The 25,569-nt window shown below is 46.0% G+C and overlaps 1 protein-coding gene across 1 annotated transcript in view; it reads right to left on the reverse strand.

The window, feature by feature from the left end:
* The window catches only part of ABCG5 (ATP binding cassette subfamily G member 5), a 52,901-nt gene that overhangs the window by 9,752 nt on the left and 17,580 nt on the right, over positions 1–25,569 (reverse strand). Inside the window, exons 2-7 of the mRNA XM_073564203.1 lie at positions 22,818–22,939; positions 19,730–19,866; positions 19,007–19,105; positions 15,444–15,576; positions 6,888–7,027; positions 5,940–6,069 (exon numbers count right to left, since the gene is read on the reverse strand). Coding sequence (XP_073420304.1) covers positions 5,940–6,069; positions 6,888–7,027; positions 15,444–15,576; positions 19,007–19,105; positions 19,730–19,866; positions 22,818–22,939 — 761 coding nt within the window. The remainder of the gene's footprint in view (positions 1–5,939; positions 6,070–6,887; positions 7,028–15,443; positions 15,577–19,006; positions 19,106–19,729; positions 19,867–22,817; positions 22,940–25,569) is intronic.

The raw sequence follows: 25,569 nt of genomic DNA on the forward strand, positions 1-25,569 counted from the left end.
GCTACAAGTGTCGCATTCCTTATGTCAAGCCACTCATGACCAATAGGCAACGCCAGAAGTGTCTTTCCTGGGCCAAGGAGAAAAAGAACTGGACTATTGCTCAGAGGTCCAAGGTGTTGTTTTCAGAAGAAAGTAAATTTTGCATTTCATTTGGAAATCAAGGTCCCAGAGTCTGGAGGAAGAGTGGAGAGGCCACAATCCTAGATGCTTGAGGTCTGGCGTGAAGTTTCCACAGTGAGTGATGGTTTGGGGAGCCATGTCGTCTGCTGGTGTAGGTCCACTGTGTTTTATCAAGACCAAAGTCAGCGCAGCAGTCTACCAGGAAATTTTAGAGCACTTCATGCTTTCCTCTGCCGACAAGCTTTTTGGAGATGAAAATGTCATTCTCCAGCAGGACTTGGCATCTGTACACACTGCCAAAAGTACCAATACCCGGTTTACAAACAACAGTATCACTGTGCTTGATTGGCCAGCAAACTCACCTGACCTTAACCCCATAGAGAATCTATGGGGTATTGTCAAGAGGAAGATGAGAGACACCAGACCCAACAATGCAGACGAGCTGAAGGCTGCTATTAAAGCAACCTGGGCTTCTATAACTCCTCAGAAGTGCCACAGGCTGATCGCCTCCATGCCACGCTGCATTGATGCAGTAATTGAAGCAAAAGGAGCCCCGACCAAGTATTGAGTGCATTTAATGAATATGCATTTCGGTAGGTCAACATTTCTGATTTTAAAATAATTTTTCAAGCTGGTGTTATAAAGTATTCTAATTTACTGAGATAATGACTTTTGGGTTTTCATTGGCTGTAAGCCATAATCATCAACATTAACAGAAATAAACAAGTGTAATAGATCACTGTGTGTAATGACTCTATATAATATATGAGTCACTTTTTGTATTGAAGAACTGAAATAAATTAACTTTTTGATGATATTCTAATTTTGTGAGAAGCACCTGTGTAAGCAGATTGTGGTGTAGTAACCACTGTGTCCGCTAGGGGGCGCTGTGTGAAGGTCCCAGGAGAAGGGATGAATGGCAGAGTGTTGAGTGGCCATTATGTATCTCAAAGTGGGTGGCTTTGAGATGGAGACCTATGTATGTGTGATCAGCAAGGACATTGCTGAGGTGCTGCGTTAATATATGAGGGAGAAGTCTCCAGGTAACTAGAGAGTTGGGGGGGCCTGGTTACCTACAAACCCACCCAGGGGGTGTGTTTAAAGCACGGTTGTAAAGAGTGTGAATGCCTGAAGGACCTGTGATGAGGTCAGAGTCATGTGACCCAGTGGGCGTGGCTATGAACGATATAATATGGCCGGGGTGAGTCACAAGGGGAGAATGCTGGGACCTGGTTGGTCCAGTGTGGAAGGTCCCGCTGAGATGGGGCTTCCTGCCTAACAGCCTGTGGAGTGGCTGTGTGTCATGGCTGCCAGCGTCTGCGAGTTCCAGAGGAGAGAGTGGATGTCTGCAGCGTAGAGCAACAGCCATGAGGAAACCAAGACGTGGGTGAGATAATGATGAGGCTGAAAGAGCCTGAGTAAGGACATTGAGTAACCTGTGTGTGACCACAGGCTTAACCAGAGTGAAGCTATAATGGACGCTATGCTGTAATGCTGTTTATGTTGCTTCTATGGGTTTATGAAGGAGGAATAAACCGCATGGACTGTGTTATGCTTTATGAAAACATGTGCCGGATCTGATTTTGTGGCTGCTGCGTGAGTACCCCCTACTTAGATGACAGCGCTACCTCACATTTTGTGGAGAAGTGCAAAGGGCAATATTGTAGCCTTGTTGCTAGGGGCAACGGAAAAGGACTGCAAAATTCGGTTGCTAAAGGGCAACGCTGAGCCAGGAGGGCTGACGGTATGGAAAGCCGTGTGATATACTGACTGGAGTCAGGAGAAAGAGACTTATAGGATACCTCTGCGGTAGAGGGGTCCGAGAACCTGCGCGGCCAGCAGGTGACGGTCGGGAAAACCGTGTTGTACTGACCGGGGTCAGTGAGAAAGAGACTGTGAATTGTGCTAGGGTGCCTCTGCGGATAAGAGGTACCCGAGGACCTGTGTGGCTGACACAGGCAACGGACTGGTGTTCGTGTGGTACTGACCTGGGTCAGTGATAAGACTGTGTACCTGGAGGGTTCAGTGAGCAAGGTCCTGGAGGGTCAGTGTTGGGAGGTTCTGGGAGAAGAATCGGATCCCTGGAGCACGTGGTATGACCTTGGACCTGGTGAGGTGTGAGTGTTGGGCAGTCTCAGGAGGAGATGGATGTCCTGAAGAGCACCCGCTGAGCCCCTGGACCTGGTGAGGCCGGTGTGTTGGGAAACCCTGGGAGGAGGGTCAGCTCCCTGAATAGCACCCGGTGCACCCTGTGTGTTGGACGGTCTCAGGCGGAGATGGTACATCCTGAATAGCACACAGACAGGACACGTGAGGTTTTTTTTGTGGTGTTTTTTTTTCTTCTTTTCTCAACTCAGCCTACGGTGGCTCAGTGGGAGTCAAGAAGGTGACAAGCGGCTTCCTGTAACTCAGCGGGGTTACGAAGGGGACAAGCGGCTTCCGGTGGATTGGCGGGTCCACGAAGACGGCACAGCAGGAGCTGTGGCAGCACCAGAAGGAACTGGTGTGGTGTCAGTGATCGGTGACAGCAGGAGCTGTGGTGGTGCCGGCAAGGCCTTGTGTGGTATCGTTAAAAGAGACAAACTGTGTTGTGTGAACTGTGGTCTGAGAAGACCGGTATAACGGACATGGGGAAATCCCGAAAGGGGGTGGTGGCTCAAATCGGGGTGGTAGCCCAAAAGGGGGTGGAGTCCTGGAAGGGGGTGGTGACCCAAAGTGGGGTGGTAACCCAAAAAGAAGTGGAGTCCCAGAGGGGGGCGGTGACCCAAATTGGGGTGGTAACCCAAAAAGGGGTGGAGTCCCGGGAGCAGGCGGTGACCCAAATTGGGGTGGTTCAGAAAATGGCAGCACTGGTTGGTTCAGTGGGTATGTCTGGGAAACCGCAGTGTGTATGAGTTTTGAGGAGTCTGGAATATTCTTTCCGGATAATGACGGGCCACAGGTGTGTACTGTAATGCTGCACCGAGAAGGAGTCTCGGGTCGGCTGGGCTCAAAGCGTCAGGTGACTCTGACAGGAACTCCTCTCGTTTTCTCTCTGACCGAGAAAAACGTCAGGATTCGCTGTAAACACGGGGTCACGGTGAACTATGCCGTAGACAGGGTAATGTTTGAGGGGCCTGTGGGTGGTGTGTGCCAAGGGGGCGGGATACCACGTGACTTAGTCTATGCCTTGGAGAGGGGCCGGGACTTTGTCGTGTTTGATGACATATGGCAGGAGGTTGGAGACGTTTCTACTGTTGGGCTAACAGATATTGAGACAGTGACTGCTCCTGACGTGGACAGGTCAGAGGTAGAACTGTCCAGAAGAAGAAATACATCTGCCCAACTGATGGACCTGACGTATAGTGACAAGACAGATGGTGGGCTGGGAGATGAGGTGACTGGAGTGGACAAATGGTCAGAGGGTAACTGGAGGGTTGACTCGGATGATCGGCGTGACTCAGACTCTGGGGGAGATTGTGGCTCTGAGAGGGAAAGAGAGCACAGAATAGAAGGGCTAGAGAAGGAAGTCTCTGAGCTCAGAGGTCACCTGTCAACGGGGCAAAACGTGAACAAGACGCTCAGGGAAGAGATGGAAGAACATGTGAAACGAGAAAGAGTCCTGAGACAACGGGCCGAGCACAGGGTTGAGGAGCTCGAGAAAGAGGTCATAGAGCTCAAAGAAACTGTAAGTGGTCTTCTGCGGGAGAAGAACTTGGACAGTGATGAACAGAGGTCGGGTCCGACTGGTGGTGGAACGGAGCTGCCGGTGCCGTCTTGGCAGACAGTCGGGAAGAGATGAGATCTCGTGAAGTTGAGGAACGGAGAACTGAAGAAGACAGTCACCCGGTAGGGGCAACTGTAGTGAGGGAGGTGTCCGTGGTAAAGCCAGAGCCTCCTGGTCAGGAAGAAAGCAAGACCACGACCTTCCAGTCTGTGATTGAGGTACCCGAAGACATGCAAGAAGCCTGTGCGGAGGAAGGAGTACATGAGACTTTCAAAGAGGCGGTCAAAGCATGTGAGGTGCACTGGGCACCTGAGACTCGACAGTTGGTGGTAATATCAGCCAGAGAAGATACATCAAACCGAGTGGCTGTCCTGAAAGAAATGCATTTACAATGTCTCCACGCCAAACAGCTGGTCAGGCGGAGTAATATGAAGGCTGCTCGACGCCTAGAGTTAGCGAAGGAGGCTATGGATCGGCTGGGTTGCGGGAAGGTGTGGTTCCGGTACCCAAAGCTCTGATTGGAAGATCTGGGACGGTAATGCAGGACCTTGTGAATATCTCCGGTGTGGTGAGGGTGAGGATCCCTCCTGATGATGAAGACCAGATATCCAGTGAAGTGGGTAGGATTCCCATCATGGTGGTTGGCTCCGTGGAAAGCCTGAGAGACTTTCGGATGCTCGTGGAGTATCGAGTGGAGTACCTGCAAGAAATTGAGCAGTTGAGGCTGGACCGTCGGCGAATTAATGAAGAAGTACGGAATACCAGGTGGCAGCCGCCTCCAACCCAACAAGATGTAAGGACCCGAAGGGTTCCACCAAGAAGTGACAAGGCAGGTGGTCGAAGAATGTCAGTGAGTGGCAGTTCAACAGGCCGTACGAGGCTGAGAGACATTAGTTCCTTTGAGACGCTGAGTCGGTCAGACTCAGGCCAGACAGTAGACTCAAGTAAGACGGATGACCGTACCAACCGGGGGAGCTGGTCGGGGAACGGAACAAATAGAGAGACGAAGGTGGTGACTAGACAGTGTCTGATGACGCAGACAGACTGTAACTGGAGGGTCAAAGATCAGGACCGATATTCTGACCGCTGGGGGCGGGGGAGGCCGAACGTAGAGAGGAGGCCGTATGACAGATGGAAAAGGTTCTCTTGACCTGTGGGGCAAGGTGTAATTAGTGCCCGGTCTCGAGAGCCTGATGTAATGTTGTGTGCTCAACCCCACAAGTTTGAACAGAGGGGGGAGGTATGTGGGGTAGTAACCACTGTGTCCGTTAGGGGGCGCTGTGTGGAGGTCCCAGGAGAAGGGATGAATGGCAGAGTGTTGAGTGGCCATTATGTATCTCAAAGTGGGTGGCTTTGAGATGGAGACTTATGTATGTGTGGTCAGCAAGGACATTGCTGAGGTGCTGCGTTAATATATGAGGGAAAAGTCTCCAGGTAACTAGAGAGTTGAGGGGCCTGGTTACCTAAAAACCCACCCAGGGGGTGTGCTAAAAGCACGGTTGTAAAGAGTATGAAAATGTCTGAAGGACCTGTGATGAGGTCAGTCATGTGACCCAGTGGGCGTGGCTATGAACGATATAATGTGGCCGGGGTGAGTCACAAGGGGAGAATGCTGGGACCTGGTTGGTCCAGTGTGGAAGGTCCCGCTGAGATGGGGCTTCCTGCCTAACAGCCTGTGGACTGGCTGTGTGTCATGGCTGCCAGCGTCTGAGAATCCCAGAGGAGAGAGTGGATGTCTGCAGCGTGGAGCAACAGCCATGAGGAAACCCTGACGTGGGTGAGATAATGATGAGGCTGAAGAGCCTGAGTATGGACATTGAGTAACCTGTGTGTGACCACAGGCTTAACCAGAGTGAAGCTATAATGGACGCTATGCTGTAATGCTGTTTATGTTGCTTCTATGGGTTTATGAAGGAGGAATGAACCGCATGGACTGTGTTATGCTTTATGAAAACATGTGCCGGATCTGATTTTGTGGCTGCTGAGCGAGTACCCCCTACTTAGATGACAGCGCTACCTCTCACAAGATAGATGGATAGATATGGGAGAGATACATACATACATACATACATACATAGAGGTGTAGATAGATAGAGATAAATAGTTGCTTTACCAAAAAAGTCAAATGGGTTGGAGTGTTCTGGACATTCATATCCACAATCATCAAAAAATGAGATCATCTCTTGAGGGTTGCCACAGAAAATAAGTTCTCCACAACTCATAATAGCAATCCTATCAAAAATCTTGCAGAAGAAATAAAAAAAATAGTCAATTATTTCGCAGAGTGTTAGTAATGATAACATGTATGTACATCAGGTTATACTTTCATAACATAATGATGTAAACCATGTATGACTTCTGAAGTTTTAAGAGTTGAACCCTAAATTATTAGATGAATGCAAAGCTGACTGCAAGCTTGATAAGGGATTTGTGATGAGCGAGTATACTCGTTACTCACGTTTTCCCGAGCATGCTCGGGTGATCTCCGAGTATTTTGGCGTGCTCGGAGATTTAGTGTTTGTCGACACAGCTGCATGATTTGCTGCTACTAGACAGCCTGAATACATGTGTGGAATTCCTAACAAACAGGCAATCCCCACATGTATTCAGGCTGTCCAGCAGCCGCAAATCATGCAGCTGCGTTGACAAACACTAAATCTCCGAGCACATCCAAATACTCGGAGATCACCCGAGCATGCTCGGGAAAACGCGAGTAACGAGTATACTCGCTCATCACTATAAGGCAACCAGTTACAGAGCAATGATACCATTATATCTAAGAATTGCTATTAATGTGTTTTTTTTATGTTCTTTCTGAAAAGTTTTTTTTAGATAAAGTTTCTGTTACATCTTGCATGGAGAAATTTCTAAAACTTAAGTCAAGAAAGGAAAATGTGTTATCGGTCTGTTGTGCTGTGCTAATATTCACAGATGACTGTAGTAAATCCAGATAATTACTATCATTTATTTTTCTTACAATAGAGTACAGAGTAAATACAACCAGAGAAGAGTCCCAGCGCTATCCACCTGTCTGTGTAATGGAGAATTGTTGGCCACTTACTTTGAACAGTTCTGAGCGCGGCTGGTGAATGGAAATAATCACTATTCTGTCCTTACGCGCCAGCTGAGAAAGAAGTAAAACGATATGATTTGCCGTCATTGAATCCAAACCAGTAGTTGGTTCGTCAAGTAAAATGATCTCTGTGGAAGACAGGAGAGTAACTGCGATAAATAAAGTCTTCACAAACACCTTCCGTTATGAAAGCAGCAAAAAAAAAGAATAAAAAAAATGAATGAGCCCTTCAGTCTGCCTCTTCTGTCAGTCCCTACTGCCTTCCTGTTTTTGGATGATCTTTAATATTACTGGTATTTATGTCCCTGTAGTAATTTGCAGGATGCCCTTTATGTATTTAATCTTCTGTCTTGTGGAGTGCACAGCTGCACTGGCCACCTACTGCCTGCTCCTGAAGATTGACAGCTCGGACTAGAGGCATTGGAGAAATGCAGGGGGACTGTTATGAATGAGTCACCGTAGGAGGCAAAAGCAGAAATACAAGCTAAGTCCAGAAAACCAGAGAAGTTGGCAACTATCAGATTGCAGACCCCTGAACCTATCAACACAACTAGCAGTAGCCGTGGAGGGTTCCTACGATGCCCTAGTCCCCTCGATCACAGCCGGAGAAATACATAGGCCTAAAGAAAGAAAGGGGAAATCTAAACTGCCCCAGAGCAGACCCCAAAGCAATAGGCAGCCCCCAACATATAATGACGGTGAAGCAAGATGAAAATACTAACACAGACAGAAAGATAGACTGAGCAAAGACGGGGCCCCAAAACTACCTAGATAGGAAAGGAAAGGAAGGCTGCTGTCTGCAATCTGCCAAAACCCTATCAAAGACATAAGCCAACCAGCTGATATGAAAAAGGCCCTGAAGCAGCTAGGCTTCAAAAACTGAATCAGCACTCAGGTATTTTCAGAAGACAGAGCTAAATGAATTCAGCACACCCCAGCAGGGAATGGCAGAAATCCAGAAAAACAAAGCAAAAACAAAGTCAAAGCAAAAAAGCAAAAGGCCGAGCAGCAAACTTAGCTTTGGAGGAGCAGGAATTCAGACTGGTCTCCAAGGATCCCACAGAGAAATCACCCGCAGGGCAGAAGGCCGTCGGCAGCATTATATCCAGTCCGTAACTCCACTCAGCCAGTCACAATCATCAGCCTCAGGTGTTTGACAATCAGGCTCACTACCTTTCTTTACCAGAAGAGGGAGTTCCTCGGGCCTCAGTAATGAAGGGGAAAATTAACTCACAACAGTACCTCCCCCTTGAGGAGGGGTCACCGAACCCTCAACTATGCCACCAGGGCGATCAGGGTGAGCCCGATGAAAGGCACGCATCAATCGTTTGGCATGAATATCAGAGGCGGAGACCCAGGAATTATCCTCCTGACCATAACCCTTCCACTTAACCAAATACTGGAGTTTCCGTCTAGCCAGACGGAAATCCAGTACTTTCTCTACCTCATACTCCATGTTACCTTCAACCAATACAGGGTCTGGAGGTGCCACCCCCGGAACAACAGGTTCAACAAACCTCTTCAACAAAGATTTATGGAACACATTATGGATTTTAAATGTGACAGGAAGAGCCAAACGAAAAGAGACCGGATTAATATTCTCCACAATCTTGTAAGGTCCAATAAATCTAGGCTTAAACTTAGGAGAAGCCACCTTCATAGCAATATTTTTTGATGATAACCACACCATATCACCAACCTTAAACTGGGGACCAATGGTCCTATGTCGGTTGGAAAACCGCTGGGCCTTCTCCTGGGAGAGAGATAACTTATCCACCACTTGGTCCCAGATCTGGTGCATTCTCTCCACCACAGTGTCAACACCTGGGCAGGCAGAGGGCTCCACCTGCCCTGAAGAAAATCGAGGATGAAACCCAAAGTTACAAAAAAAAGGTGACATCAAAGTGGCAGAACTAGCTCTATTATTCAAAGCAAATTCGGCCAAGGGCAAAAATGAAACCCAATCATTCTGATCAGCAGAAATAAAACATCTCAAATATGACTCCAAGGTCTGGTTTGTTCTCTCTGTCTGCCCATTGGTCTGAGGGTGAAAAGCAGAGGAGAAGGACAACTGAATTCCCAGCCTGAAACAGAAAGTTCTCCAAAATCTAGACACAAACTGCACTCCTCTGTCAGATACAATGTTCTCAGGAATCCCGTGCAAACGAACCACCTGTTGTAAAAACAGGGGCACCAACTCAGAGGAAGACGGCAACTTAGGGAGTGGTACAAGATGAACCATCTTAGAGAACCTATCACAAATCACCCAAATAACAGTCATCCTCTGAGAGACAGGCATATCAGAGATGAAATCCATTGAAATATGGGTCCATGGTCTCTTGGGGACAGGCAAAGGCATCAACAACCCACTAGAGCGAGAACACGATTTAGACCAGGAGCACGTCCCACAGGACTGCACAAAATTCCTGACATCACGAGACAAGGAGGGCCACCAAAAAAAACGACTCACCAGATCTCTAGTACCAAAAATACCTGGATGACCAGCCAAAGCAGAGCAATGAACTTCAGACATCACTCTCTTCTTCCACTGGTCAGGAACATACAACTTTCCACTGGGACAACGCTCAGGTTTGTCCTCCTGGAACTCTTCCAGAGCACGTCTCAAATCGGGCGAGATGGCAGAAAGAACTACCCCTTCACCTAAGATGGTAGCAGGCTTGGTCACCACAGGAGAATCAGCATGGAAGCTCCTAGAGAGGGTGTCTGCCTTGACATTCTTTGTTCCAGGAAGAAAAGAAACCACAAAATCAAAACGTGTAAAAAACAAGGCCCACCTAGCCTGTCTAGGGTTCAAGCGCTTAGCCGACTCTAGGTAAATCAAATTCTTGTGGTCAGTGAGGACCACGACTTGATGCTTAGCTCCCTCCAACCAATGTCTCCACTCCTCAAATGCCCATTTCATGGCCAACAGTTCCCTATTCCCCACATCATAGTTACGTTCAGATGGAGAGAACTTTCGGGAAAAGAAAGCACAGGGATTCATTTTAGATGTTACAGGATCCTTTTGGGACAAAACAGCTCCTGCCCCAATCTCAGAAGCATCCACCTCTACCTGGAATGGAAGTGAGGCATCAGGTTGCCGCAAAACCGGGGCGGAGGTGAATCTTCGCTTCAGCTCCTGAAAGGAAGAAACAGCCTCCGGAGACCAATTTAACACATCAGCACCCTTTTTAGTCAAATCAGTCAATGGCTTGGCAATACTAGAACATTTTGCTATAAATTTCCGATAAAAAATAGCAAAACCCAAAAACTTCTGGAGGGCCTTCAAAGAAGTGGGTTGAACCCAATCGTGAATGGCCTGTACCTTGGCCGGGTCCATTTCAATAGTTGACGGGGACAAAATAAATCCCAAAAAAGAAATCCTCTGTACTCCAAAAAGGCATTTAGATCCCTTGACATACAGGGAATTCTCCCTCAAGATCCGGAACACAGTCCGAATATGTTCCACATGAGAATCCCAATCCTTGGAGAAGATCAAAATATCATCCAGATAGATAATCAAAAATTTATCGACAAAATCTCGGAAAATATCGTTCATGAAGCACTGGAAGACAGAAGGGGCATTAGTGAGCCCAAAAGGCATCACGAGGTACTCAAAATGTCCCTCCGGAGTGTTAAACGCCGTCTTCCATTCATCCCCATGCTTAATGCGAATAAGATTATACGCCCCCCTGAGGTCAAGCTTGGTAAACCAGCAAGCACCTTTAACTCTGGAGAATAGATCAGAAATCAGGGGTAACGGATACTGATATTTAACAGTAATTTTGTTGAGGGCACGATAATCAATACAAGGTCTTAATGATCCATCCTTTTTGGCTACAAAAAAAAAACCGGCACCCAAGGGTGACGAGGATGGTCTAATATGACCCTTCTCCAACGCCTCCTTAATATAGGATCGCATAGCCTCGTGCTCGGGTACAGATAGATTGAAGAGCCGACCCTTGGGAAATTTACACCCCGGGCTCAGTTCAATTGCACAGTCATAACTCCTATGAGGAGGCAGAGACGCAGACTCATTCTCGCTAAATACATCATAAAAGTCCGCCAAATAATCAGGAACATCATGCGACTGGGGAGAGGTGGAAAACACCGGAGCCTCACTAAAGGCACACCGACAACCCCAACTCACCACAGACACAGATTTCCAATCCAAAACTGGATTATGAATCTGTAACCAGGGAAACCCCAGAACAACAGTATCATGCAGATTATGCAACACCAGAAATCTGCAATTTTCTTGATGGTCTGGGGCGACCCGCATTACCACCTGGGTCCAAAACTGGGGTTTATTTTTAGCCAAAGGAGTAGCATCAATTCCCCTCAAAGGGATAGGCGTCTGCAGAGGTGTCATCGGAAATCCACAACGTTTAGCAAAATCCAAGTCCATTAGGTTTAGGGCTGCTCCCGAATCCACAAACGCCTTGGCGGAAAATGTGGACAGGGAGCAGATCAGAGTAATAGCCAGAAGAAACTTAAACTTAGGTTGAACACCCCCAACAGAAAACGTGTGTGCAAAGCGTTTCTCTCGTTTGGGACAGACAGAAATAATATGCGAGGCATCTCCACAGAAAAAACACAACTTATTACGCCTTCTGAACTCCTGACGCTGCTCTCTGGAAAAAACTCTATCACATTGCATAGGTTCAGACATTTGTTCAACAGGTGGCAACACCTCTCGTGCAGCTTTGCGTTCGCGCAAACGCCGATCAACCTGAATGGCTAATGACATAGAATCGTCAAGACCAGAGGGAACAGGAAATCCCACCATAGTATCTTTTACAGCTTCTGACAACCCCTTCCGAAAGAGAGCAGCCAAGGCATTATCATTCCAGGTAGTAAGTACTGCCCACTTTCGGAATTTTTGACAGTACAATTCTGCAGAGTCACGACCCTGGCTCAATGCCAGCAGGGTCTTTTCAGCCTGATCAATGGCATTAGGTTCGTCATACAACAACCCCAAAGCTTGAAAGAATGCGTTCACATTAGTCAGAATAGGATCATCTGGTTTCAAAGAAAACGCCCAATCCTGGGGATCGCCACGCAGCAAAGAGATGACAATTTTAACCTGCTGCGCGGAGCTCCCTGACGAGTTAGGCTTCAAGGCAAAAAATAATTTACAATTATTTTTGAAATTCAAAAATTTAGACCGATCCCCAAAAAATACATCAGATGTAGGAATCTTTGGTTCAGCAGCATGTGAATGAGCAAGGTAGGCGGAAATTCCCCGCAATTCCGCAGCGAGCTGCTCCACACGATCAGACAATTGCTTTATCTCCATTGAGAGAAAAAAAAATTCCCCCTACGGCCTCAGAGATATAGAGGAAAAAATATGCACTTTTTTTTTTTTTTTTTTTTTTTTTACAATTCTTTCCTGCTATTGAGTACCCTAGAATCTGCGGTATGGCGGGTGATTCTGTTATGAATGAGTCACCGTAGGAGGCAAAAGCAGAAATACAAGCTAAGTCCAGAAAACCAGAGAAGTTGGCAACTATCAGATTGCAGACCCCTGAACCTATCAACACAACTAGCAGTAGCCGTGGGGGGTTCCTACGATGCCCTAGACCCCTCGATCACAGCCGGAGAAATACATAGGCCTAAAGAAAGAAAGGGGAAATCTAAACTGCCCCAGAGCAGACCCCAAAGCAATAGGCAGCCCCCAACATATAATGACGGTGAAGCAAGATGAAAATACTAACACAGACAGAAAGATAGACTGAGCAAAGACGGGGCCCCAAAACTACCTAGATAGGAAAGGAAAGGAAGGCTGCTGTCTGCAATCTGCCAAAACCCTATCAAAGACATAAGCCAACCAGCTGATATGAAAAAGGCCCTGAAGCAGCTAGGCTTCAAAAACTGAATCAGCACTCAGGTATTTTCAGAAGACAGAGCTAAATGAATTCAGCACACCCCAGCAGGGAATGGCAGAAATCCAGAAAAACAAAGCAAAAACAAAGTCAAAGCAAAAAAGCAAAAGGCCGAGCAGCAAACTTAGCTTTGGAGGAGCAGGAATTCAGACTGGTCTCCAAGGATCCCACAGAGAAATCACCCGCAGGGCAGAAGGCCGTCGGCAGCATTATATCCAGTCCGTAACTCCACTCAGCCAGTCACAATCATCAGCCTCAGGTGTTTGACAATCAGGCTCACTACCTTTCTTTACCAGAAGAGGGAGTTCCTCGGGCCTCAGTAATGAAGGGGAAAATGAACTCACAACAGGGGACTAAAGGCGGCCGGATCCAGCAAATTGGCCTGCTTCAGAGTGGCGCTTGCAGGCTCTAACCCTGCACACTTCTTACCTAAGTAACTGGCCACTCTGAGGACTGCAGGATGGCCGGTCTATAAACTACATTATTAAAAATCCCTCTGTTCTTGGGAACAGGAAGGATTTTTAATAATAGATAAATTGCAAAGTTGTTGTTTTTTTTTTTTACATACAATTTGCAGTTTTATCCATTTAAGAACAACAGCTTTTGCTATGTAATATAAAAGCAGCAAGAAGTAGGGGCAGAGACCCTGATTCTGGGGCCACTAGGGCGATACTGTATACTGTTCGAGTCCGAGTCACTGAGACATCGTTTGTGTCACGATTTCACCGTTCACTGTGTCCTGGACGCAATGAGTGACAGCTCATCCACCCTATATAATCAGGGTCAGTCCTTTGAGTGTCAGCTCTGTCATCCAATCTGGGGCAGGTGCGTGCTGAACTCTCAGTATTATGAATGTGAGCTCGGTCGTCCAGTCTAGGGCAGGAGCATGCTGAGCTGTCAGTATTGTGAGTGTCAGCTCTGTCATCCAATGTAGGGCAGGGGCTTGCTGAGCTGCCAGTATTGTGAGTGTCAGCTCAGCTGTCTAATTTGGGGCAGGGGCATGCTGAGCTGTCAGTATTGTGAGTGTCAGCTCTGTCATCCAATCTGGGGCAGAGGAGTGCTGAGCTGTCAGTATTGTGAGTGTCAGCTCTGTCATCCAATCTGGGGCAGAGGAATGCTGAACTGTCAGTATTGTGAGTGTCAGCTCTATCATCCAATCTGGGGCAGAGGAGTGCTGAGCTGTCAGTATTGTGAGTGTCAGCTCGGTCGTCCAATCTAGGGCAGGGGCATGCTGAGCTGTCAGTATTGTGAGTGTCAGCTCAACTGTCTAATCTGGGCAGCGGCATGCTGAGCTGTCAGTATTGTGAGTGTCAGTTCTGTCATCCAACCTGGGGTAGGGACGTGCTGAGCTGCCAGTATTGTGTCAGCTCAGCCATCCAATCTGGGGCACAGGCATGCTGAGCTGCCAGTATTGTGAGTGTCAGCTCAGTTGTCCAATCTGGGGCAGAGGAATGCTGAACTGTCAGTATTGTGAGTGTCAGCTCTATCATCCAATCTGGGGCAGAGGAGTGCTGAGCTGTCAGTATTGTGAGTGTCAGCTCGGTCGTCCAATCTAGGGCAGGGGCATGCTGAGCTGTCAGTATTGTGAGTGTCAGCTCAACTGTCTAATCTGGGCAGCGGCATGCTGAGCTGTCAGTATTGTGAGTGTCAGTTCTGTCATCCAACCTGGGGTAGGGACGTGCTGAGCTGCCAGTATTGTGTCAGCTCAGCCATCCAATCTGGGGCACAGGCGTGCTGAGCTGCCAGTATTGTGAGTGTCAGCTCAGTTGTCCAATCTGGGGCATAGGCATGCTGAGCTGTCAGTATTGTGAGTGTCAGCTCAGTTGTCCAATCTGGGGCAGGGGAGTGCTGAGCTGCCAGTATTGTGAGTGTCAGCTCAGTTGTCCAATCTGGGGCACAGGCGTGCTGAGCTGTCAATATTGTGAGTGTCAGCTCAGTTGTCCAATCTGGGGCACAGGCGTGCTGAGCTGTCAGTATTGTAAGTGTCAGCTCAGTTGTCCAATCTGGGGCACAGACGTGCTGAGCTGTCAGTATTGTGAATGACAGTTCAGCCAGGGAAGGGGCATGCCGGTTATTTTCCAGGTGTCTGCCTTTTTGGGTGGTTACCTGGCTATTTAGCTGACCCTCAGTGTCTGATTGTCAGTCATATCTTTAGCTTGGTGGTGTGTGTCTTTTTGTCCAGTGATCTGTTTCTGATCTTTTGCTGCCCAACCTCGGACCTTGTCTTTGACCATCCTTTTGCCTAGCCCCTTTGTCTTGATCCGTCACCTTCTTGGAATTGTGACCTTGGACTGTGACCTGACTTCACCTTTGTCTTACCCCTCTGTTTATGACGAGCTCTCTTGGTATCTGACCCCACACCTCTTGACTACCATGTCTCACGGCTTGTCCGTGAGTAGGGACTCAGCACCATGTTTGGGACTCAGTGTCAGAGTTTGAAGACATGCCCTTTTGCTTTGATTGATCTCTCCAGGTGATGTCAGCGCCGACATTTTTGAAATCCAATGCAGGCCCTCATGATCCGGGCTCAGAACGCCTCTGCCTTGCGTGGTGAGTTCGGCAAGGCTGAGGTGAATGCACCTTGACTCGCTGCGCATGGCAGAGCCAATAATGCCATATCATTCTGATTTTGTTACATGCAAATAAAGACGTTACTCACTTGGGTCCTGAATTAATTGGCCTGCGATAGAAACCCTTCGCCTTTCACCGCTGGATATGCCATTAAAAACACGGCCTCCTATGACCGTATCGGCAACATGAGTCAGACTCAGCTCAGCCATGACGGAGTCCACCTGAAAGGTACATTCATGAGAAGTTAGAATTTATCTGTGGAAGAGAATTGTCATGTTATTGTTGAAAAAAAAAATCTGCTCAGCACCTCCAAACAGAACGAAGTGAATGTGAATAGGTACCGACACTGCATTATATAGAAACCAATGAATACAGCAGCGCTTTGTATACGCAGACATTGAAAATGGGCATTTTAAATGGCACCACTACTACATAGACTATACTAGTATATTTATAAAATTGAGGTATTACTACTGAGTACACAAATTGGCCAATTATCAAGAGAGGTCTACAATCTGTGTGGTCGGTCATGTCCTTCCACAAACTCCCCCAACCATGTCTGTATGGACACAGTCATGGGGAGCAGAAAAAGAGCCTCCCCAAACTGTTCCCACAAGATTAAAAGCTGTGATTTTCCAAAACCCCTTATTTGGAACAAAGGGGCTGAGGCCGACCCCTGAAAAACAGTCCCATAGCATTATCTCTCCTCCACCAAACTGTACAGGTGGCACAATGTATTAAGGCAGGTAACGTCTGGCATTCACCCAACCGAGACTCGTCCATCAGATGCCAGATAGCGTGATCTGTAACTCCACAGAACACGTTTCCACTGCTCCAGAGTCCAGTGTTGGCGGCTTTACACCACTCTAGCCAACACCTAGCATTGTGCTTGGTCATGTAAAGCTGCATGCAGATCCTTGGCCATGAAGCCCCCGGGGGAAGGGGAAGCATTTGTGTGGATGGCAATACCAGATTAGGTCTGGACTCTGCAGTTATTGAGTCAGCAGAACGTTGGTGACTTTTCTGCCCTCTGATCCTCAGCACTCGCCCCCCCCCATAACATTTCAGGGTCTCCATTTCACGGCTGAGTTGCTGCGGTTCCTTTCACTTCTCAATAATATCACTCACAGGTGATGGAGGAAGATTTAGGAGGGAAGAAATGTCAGGATGACCTGACTTGTTACACCGGTGACTCCTGTTCCAGGACCACGCTGGTATCAGGGAACTCTTTACAACATTTGAGGAACTTTAATGCCCCTCTTATTTCTGCCCTCGTTAACTACTTTACTCTGCCAATTGTATGTTTAATTGCTCAAAAATCCACATTTACATAGAATACGTACTGTATGCATATGATTCCTTACAAACCCTTACAGACAGAATAGTCCATTTACCTACATAAAACTTTCCCCTCTGTCCTAGATTTGTTTTTTCTAGACACCATACACCGTCTGTCATTCCTTGCAGTAACCTTTGGCATATGAAGGTAGATAGTAGCAGAGCGGATGTTTACGGTAGAAAACTTTCCATACGTTTATCTCAGTCATATATCGGTATCATGTGCTGTGTTTCAATGGATATGGCATAGAAAAATTAAAAAAAGGGGATGTTATGAGTTGTCTTAGAAAATTCCAAAGTAGATAAAAGGAAATGATGGCGGGAGTAAAGTCGTATATAATAAAGGTCCTCACATTAGATTAATGTTGGCTGAACCTAACACTATAGGCCAAATCTGCAGACCATCTCATGGAGGCCTCCTGAATCTCCCCCAATAGATGAAGTCAGGACAGATAAGGATCGGGCAGATTGAATTCAACATGCCTGATCCTTTTATTTCCACCAGAAAAAAAGGCTCTGTCTATTTTTACACACTTAAATCATATGAAAAAGCTAAGGGTTCATGGTTTTTGGAGGAGACTGGACTGGGGAGATAGCTGCTGGCTGAACGAGTTATAACGCACACACCCCAATCTAGGAAACACTGAGAAAAAGAGGTATCCTTGACTGTGTAGGGTATTGAAGGGGTTAATGTCACCAATCCTTATGGCCTTGGGAAGTAAACGGGTTCATTACACCATCCTTGGTGGTATAAGGTAGTGTGAGTGTGCTACGCCGGATGCACATTAGCGTATATTTTTAATATATTTCAATAAAATTGTTTATATATTCTTTCCTAAATACTCGTTGTTTCTTTCTGCTATAATCAGCTAGAAGAATTGTGTACTATAACATTAGCGTTGGAGTCCGCAGCGTGGTGCTGCGGACTTCTTCCCTTATAGCTCCACCTACTTCCACATGTAACCTGCGTACCTATCTTTAACATTGTGTACGCAGGGACATGCGTTGTATGCGGATGCGTCCACGTGCGTCGTTTTGAAGTGCCCTCCAAACGCAACATATTGCATTTTCTAGCCTTTTGCAGGCACGTCAAAACGACGCATGCGGACGCATCCGCATACAGAGCATGTCCCTGCATACACAATGTTAAAGATGGGTAAGCAGGATGCATGCAGAAGTAGGCGGAGCCGACTTAAACGCTAATGTGAACCTAGCCTTAATGATTGCTATCCTGGAAGTCTAGAGAAGTGGAAAAGACAATACCTGTGTCGCTGGTGATGTAAAATAATGTGTTCAGTTAATGCCTGTGTCCATGATGGTCTAAAGTAGTGAAAACAGTTCATGCCTGTGTCCCTGGTGTTCTAGAGTACTGAAGAAAATTAATACCTGTGTCTCTGGTGGTCTAGAGTACTGGAGAGATTTAATACCCATGTCCCTGGTGGTCTAAAGTAGTGAAGAAAGTTAATACCCGTGTCCCTGGTGGTCTAGAGTACTGGAGAGAATTAATATCTGTGTCAATGGTGGTCTAAAGTAGTGAAGAAAGTTAATACCCGTGTCCCTGGTGGTCTAGAGCAGGGTTCCCCAACTCCAGTCCTCAAGGCCCACCAACAGATCATGTTTTCAGGATTTCCTTTGTATTGCTCAGGTGATAATTGCATCACCTGTACAATACAAGGGAAATCCTGAAAACATGATCTGTTGGTGGGCCTTGAGGACTGGAGTTGGGGAACCCTGGTCTAGAGTACTGGAGAGAATTAATACCTGTGTCCATGGTGGTCTAAAGTAGTGAAGAAAGTTAATACCTGTGTCCCTGGTGGTCTAGAGTACTGAAGATAATTAATACCTGTGTCCCTGGTAGTCTAGAATAGTGAACAGAGTTAATGCCTGTGTCCCTTGTTCTCTAGTGAAGTGACGAATCATAGAATCATACAATGTTAGAGTTGGAAGGGACCTCCAGGGTCATCGTGTCCAACCCCCGGCTCAATGCAGGATTCATTAAACCATCTCAGACAGATGTCTATCCAGCCTCTGTTTGAAGACTTCCATTGAGTTCATTCCATTGATTCCAAGAGTTTTAATGACTGGGTCCCTGGTGGTCTAGATTAGTGAAGAGAGTTAATGTCTGTATCTCTGGTGGTCTAGAATAATGAACAAATTTAACACCTGTGTCCCTTGAGTGAATGAGGCCTTATATGGCATGTTATTCTCTTAGTATACAAACTGCTTTAATCGATCAGAAGTTTGGATAAAAGGGTCTGGAATGAGGCAATCAGCGCTGCATCACTCTCCTGGAGAAACACACAAGATAATAACCTTATTCCTGATGGCTTCCTTGGAGTGTTTCTGCAGCGACAGCATGGCCGTGTAGGTCAGCGTCTCTCGCACAGTCAGGTAGGGAAGTAAACTGTCGTGCTGCTCGGTGCAAACAAGAGAAATGACTGAAACAGAGAAACTTTTGTACCATACAGTAGATCTCAATGTGCGCAGCTCCAAACTATATGATGGAGGATATACATGGGAAAAATCAAGATTTTCTACATAGGGAAATGATTATATTATATCTTTTTCATATATGTTGTATCTATGTATTATATATAAATTCTAAAATCTGCAACATTCTTTACTTCAAAAAGCAATAAATGTGTAACAAAACAATAAAAACTATTTTATAAAATTATTGTAGGTGAATAATCAATATAGGATCCCTCTAGAATTATTACAACATTTGATAATAACTATACAAGGAATGATACAAAATAATTACGAAAGTGTAAATGCAAAAGGTGAAATCAGACGTCCTAATTTATAGTCTATTCTATGTGTAATACTTGTATAATCTATGGTGAGGGTTGTTGCACTAGTTTTATAGCATTAAAAAGCCAAATTTTGTCTCACCGACTTTAGATACTTTCAAATGGCGGAAGGGGAAGTGGGCAAAAAAAAAAAGTCACAATTCGTACTCTATTAAGGGGTGTAGTGTAAAAATTGATGAAACATTTCTAGAGGAGATTTATTAACTTTTTAAAAGTATAATACCTGTAAGACATAGGAGAAACAGTCCTGGAATTGTTCCTTCTTTAACTGAGACCCGTTCACATGCACCTCGCCAACCAACGTTCCTTTATGTCCTATTCTTCCAGAAATGGCATCCAGAAGTGTTGTTTTTCCAGATCCTTAAAGTAAAATGCTATCAGATTGCTGTAAGGGCTCGTTCACATTGCCGTATGTCCTCTCATGTCTCGATTAAGCTGATGTCGCTCTGTTCAAACTGTCAGTGTGATCCGAGTGTCATCTCATCTCGCATGAGAGAATCACAGCACACCTGTGGAGAAGACGGAGAACTCAATTTCTCCATCTTCTCCATTGTCTCTGTACGGGTATATCAGACTGTACTCAGATAAAATCCAAGTGGAGTCCGATGTTTCACACACACACACACACCGATAGACTTGTATGGGTGACTGTGATCTGAATAACTGATGCGGTCACAGCATGAAAAAACAAATGCAGATCTGCACTGCCCCATTGGGCCAAGTGCTATCCGTAAAAACATCTCATAGCACTCGGCTGTGGCATACACCAGTGTGAGCGAGCCCTTATACTGTATTACAGCGCCACACCTCTCTGTGGGTTGTGCCTGGTATTGCAGCTTGCCCTCATAGAAGCTACTATGACCACAAGTTCTTCTTAGACATTAGTAAAGCATTTTATTACTGATCTAGCCCAACTTTTGAACTTCCCAAGAGTTGACTATGTACATAGCAGACCCGGAGGTAGATGAAATCTCAACATCTATATATATAATTGTTTGAAATTGTCCGTCATCCACTTCCATCTGGATGTCCCCGAATCCCACAATCCACCGCGCCGCACCGGAAGTTCGCCGACCGCCATTTTGGAACTCCCAAGTGATGCCGCTCGGATCCAGGATGCAGCTGTGATCCCGACCGCCGTTGGGATCTCAGCAGCCACTCGGATCCATGCTGCCGCTGCGATCCCGGCCGCTGCTGGGATCCCAGCTGCCACTCGGATCCAGGCCACCGCTGCGATCCCAACCGCCACTGGGATTCCAGCTACCGCTCGGATCCAGGCCACCGCTGCGATCCCAACCGCCGCTGGGATTCCAGCTACCGCTCGGATCCAGGCCACCGCTGCGATCCCAGCTGCCACTCGGATCCAGGCAGCCGCTGTGATCCCGAATGCTGCTGCGATCCCAATCACCTCTGGGATCCCGGCCACTGCTCTGGTGGCGCCGAACACCGTCTCCAGCACAGGCCGCAAAGCACCGTCTTTCCTGCCGGCTGTGAGAGGGGTGTAACGAGAGGGTGTAATGAGGGGGGAGTAATGAGAGGGATGCCGCCGCCGGACCCCCGACAGGACCCACCGCCTGACTACATGCACCGGATCCCGCCTCTGCCTGCCCACCCACCTCCGTGCAGTCACAGCTGGCAGGAAAGACTGCGGCTTGAGGCCTGTGCTGGAGATTGGGTGCGGCCACCCTCTGGGGGCGCCGCACACCATCTCCAGCACAGGCCACAAAACACCGTCTTTCCTGCCAGATATGACTGCACAGAAGTGGGTGAGCCGCCACCTCCAGCGCCACAAAGCTGCCCCCATTGTGATGTTACTGCCCTCCCGATGTGATAGCATCGGGCACACATCTAGTTAGTTAATAAATGCAAAATTTTAAACAGTTAGGACCTGTCCACTTTCCTATGTTTAGCCTGTTTTATCAAATACTTTTAATCCTTATAAAAATACTTTTTTTTTTTAAAAAACTCTACATGATGCATTTTTTTCTTTTACTCCTCCTGGAAACGTATTATCAATCTGACAAGACGCAGGTTATCATTCTCCTCTCCCAATGGGCATGTATTTACACACTCTGACATTGTCCAATCAGTGCAGACATGTCTGAGAAAACGCCACTTTAATGAGGAGAGTTGCATCACCATCTTGTCAGTTTTTTTTATATTTCTCCAGCAGGAATAGCAGAGGAACCACACAAAGTATGTGTATTTACTAAAGCTGACATATGAGGAAAGGTCACAGATCCTCTTTAAGAGACATTATTAATCCTAAAACAACCATTGCAACTTTTTAACTTGAAAACCTACAAAGTTGCGACAACCTGGAAACAAATCATTGGTTCCAAAGTCCTCACAATTCCATCACATATTATTTTTGGAGATAAAAAAAAGTGTCAAATTCATATATATCCTGACCTGGCCTGATCTTCATCCTTTTTATCTGGATGAAAAGGGTTGAAAAGGTGGCTCCGTGATCCCACATGTACAAGTTCATGATCTGCACCCCTTAAAGGGTTTGTCCAGGACTTTAACATTGTTGGCCTATCCTTAGGATAGGATATCAATGTTTTATCAGTGGGGGTGCGATACCCGGCACCTCCACCGGTCAGCTGTTCTGGTGTTGGCGTCAGCTGGATCTGCTCAATTACGGAGTTGCCCACCACAGCTCCGTTGATGGAATAGTGGCCACTGTCGAGTACTGCAATTTGCCCACATTGATTTGTATAGGAGTCAGATGTGCAGTATCTGGCTGTGGTCACTATGTGCAGCTCCATAACTGAGCAGTTCTGTCCGTCGCCGACACCAGAAACAGCTGATCGGCTGAGATTCTGGGTGTCGCACCCCCACTGATCCGACATTGATGATTTATCGTATGGATAGCCAACAATATTAAAGTCCCGGACAACCTCTGTAAGCATGATCTATCACTTGCCATAAATATGTATTTTTGTTCCTTGATGAAATGCCGCTGTTCTCCTGAATCCGGTGTTGTCTTTCTCTTTTTCCTGTGTCTCTCCATTCCTGAGATATTTCCCCCTCTTACTTGTATGCAAATTTGATCACATTAGCCAAGTAACTGTAGTCCTCAACTCTTCCCTGTGGGAGTCTTATGAAAACCACTCCCCCTTGACTAACCTAGCTAGATTTACAAACAACAAAGAGGGGCCCATATCTCTGAAGTGGAGAGATACAGGTCCAGAAGAACAATACCGGGTTCAGGAGAAACTGCTATTTAAAATTTTTAATTTTTTATCATTGTTTTTTTTAATAAGAGTACAAAGAATCATGTACTAAACAAAGTGTATTCTACTCACCAGAGTTTCCTAAAATTGCCATGATTTGACCACTTTCCACGTAAAAGGAAACATCCCTTAAAATTTGCCTTGTCCATTTTTTGTAATATGATTGAACATCCCACCATGGTCCGACACGCTCACTGAAAAAAAAAAAAAAAAGCAGACTTGCTAGTACAATATAAACTTTTTAGACTTTTGCTGAAACAATCAGTACGCCTGCGCACCATTTCATAGTTTACATGTACAATGTAATAGGAATCTGTCTGGATGATTTTACTGCTTCTGACTGTATAGGTCAGGGGTACACAACCTGTGGCCCGGGGGCCATATGTGACCCGCGATGCCATTCTATGCGGCTCCCAACCATATGGATAGAAAAATTCTTGTCTGACAGGTTAAAGGGGTTGTCCAGAACGATATTCATTTTTAACTGTGAGCCTAAGAACTAACAGACAGGTACTTGCTAACGACTTGCCTGTTGTGCCCGGTGAAGAACTCAGTTGGCACAGAGCAGTCGCAGACTGCTCCTGCCAGCAATTCTGTAGCTTCCACTGACATCATAGGTCAGCTGCTTCTCTTCCTCTATGCTCTTTTCACAGCGTGTGACTGCTGATGTCATGCTGACTGATAGCCAGCTCACCACTTCCTAACCGCGAGGAGCCTGCTGTCTATCATATCGATGTAGGCGGTCACGTGCGGTCAACAGAAAAGAACTGCTCTGTTGGCGTGGAGCAGTTGAATCGCCAGCAGGAGTGGTCGGTGACCCCTCTGAGCCGGAACCAGATAGAACAGGCAGGTAGTTAGCTGTTTGGCTCAAAGTAAAAATATAATATTGCCCTGGACAACCTATTTAAGGCTGGAGTCACACAAGCTTATAAAAAATCCGTCCGACGTTAATCCAGAAAAGTAGGACAAGTGTCATGCGAGTACAATGTGATTTTTCGCAACTAGCCCCAATATGTTATCCGTATGACACGTGTATGCAGTCCATATGCAATGTGTTTTTACCATCATATTTTACATACTGTAATTCTCTATGTAATTTAAAGCTAGTTTATAAACTGATAAAGATAGATAGATAGATAGAATAAACAAGTTAGCTGTCATGTAGATCTTTAATGCCCCCGATATATAAAACAATAGCAACCTTTAGTGCCTTTTATGTAGCACTAAAGGGTGTTTAACCTATTACAGAAATAATAAATTTTAAAAAAATGGCATGGGGTCCTTTCTATCTTTACTAACCAGCTGAGGGAAAGCAGACAGCTGTGAGCTGGTTTTATTATTCTGGGAAGGGTCCAATATTCAAGGAGCTTCCCAGCCTATTATATTACAGTCATATGTAAAAGTTTGGGCACCCCTATTAATGTTAACCTTTTTTCTTTATAACAATTTTGGTTTTTGCAACAGGTATTTCAGTTTCATATATCTAATAACTGATGGACTCAGTTATATTTCTGGATTCAAATGAGGTTTATTGTACTAACAGAAAATGTGCAATCTGCATTTAAACAAAATTTGACCGGTGCAAAAGTATGGGCACCCTTATCATTTTCTTGATTTGAACACTCCTAACTACTTTTTACTGACTTCCTGAAGCACTAAATTGGTTTTGTAACCTCATTGAGCTTTGAACTTCATAGCCAGGTGTATCAAATCATGAGAAAAGGTATTTAAGGTGGCCACTTGCAAGTAGTTCTCCTATTTGATTCTCCTATGAAGAGTGGCATCATGGGATCCTCAAAACAACTCTCAAATGATCTGAAAACAAAGATTATTCAACATAGCTTTTCAGGGGAAGGATACAAAAAGTTGTCTCAGAGATTTAACCAGTCAGTTTCCACTGTGAGGAACATAATAAGGAAATGGAAGAACACAGGTACAGTTCTTGTTAAGCCCAGAAGTGGCAGGCCAAGAAAAATATCAGAAAGGCAGAGAAGAAGAATGGTGAGAACAGTCAAGGACAATCCACAGACCACCTCCAAAGACCTGCAGCATCATCTTGCTGCAGATGGTGTCACTGTGCATCGGTCAACAATACAGCGCACTTTGCACAAGGAGAAGCTGTATGGGAGAGTGATGCGAAAGAAGCCGTTTCTGCAAGCACGCCACAAACAGAGTCGCCTGAGGTATGCAAAAGCACATTTGGACAAGCCAGTTACATTTTGGAAGAAGGTCCTGTGGACTGATGAAACAAAGATTGAGTTGTTTGGTCATACAAAAAGGCGTTATGCATGCGCTGTATTGTTGACCGATGCACAGTGACACCATCTGCAGCAAGATGATGCTGCAGGTCTTTGGAGGTGGTCTGTGGATTGTCCTTGACTGTTCTCACCATTCTTCTTCTCTGCCTTTCTGATATTTTTCTTGACCTGCCACTTCTGGGCTTAACAAGAACTGTACCTGTGTTCTTCCATTTCCTTACTATGTTCCTCACAGTGGAAGCTGACTGGTTAAATCTCTGAGACAACTTTTTGTATCCTTCCCCTGAAAAGCTATGTTGAATAATCTTTGTTTTCAGATCATTTGAGAGTTGTTTTGAGGAGCCCATGATGCCACTCTTCATAGGAGAATCAAATAGGAGAACTACTTGCAAGTGGCCACTTTAAATACCTTTTCTCATGATTTGATACACCTGGCTATGAAGTTCAAAGCTCAATGAGGTTACAAAACCAATTTAGTGCTTCAGGAAGTCAGTAAAAAGTAGTTAGGAGTGTTCAAATCAAGAAAATGATAAGGGTGCCCATACTTTTACACCGGTCAAATTTTG

Source organism: Dendrobates tinctorius, unplaced genomic scaffold, assembly GCF_039654945.1.
Source record: "Dendrobates tinctorius isolate UK_male_01 unplaced genomic scaffold, ASM3965494v1 ptg000434l, whole genome shotgun sequence".
NCBI classification, from domain to species: Eukaryota; Metazoa; Chordata; class Amphibia; order Anura; family Dendrobatidae; genus Dendrobates; species Dendrobates tinctorius.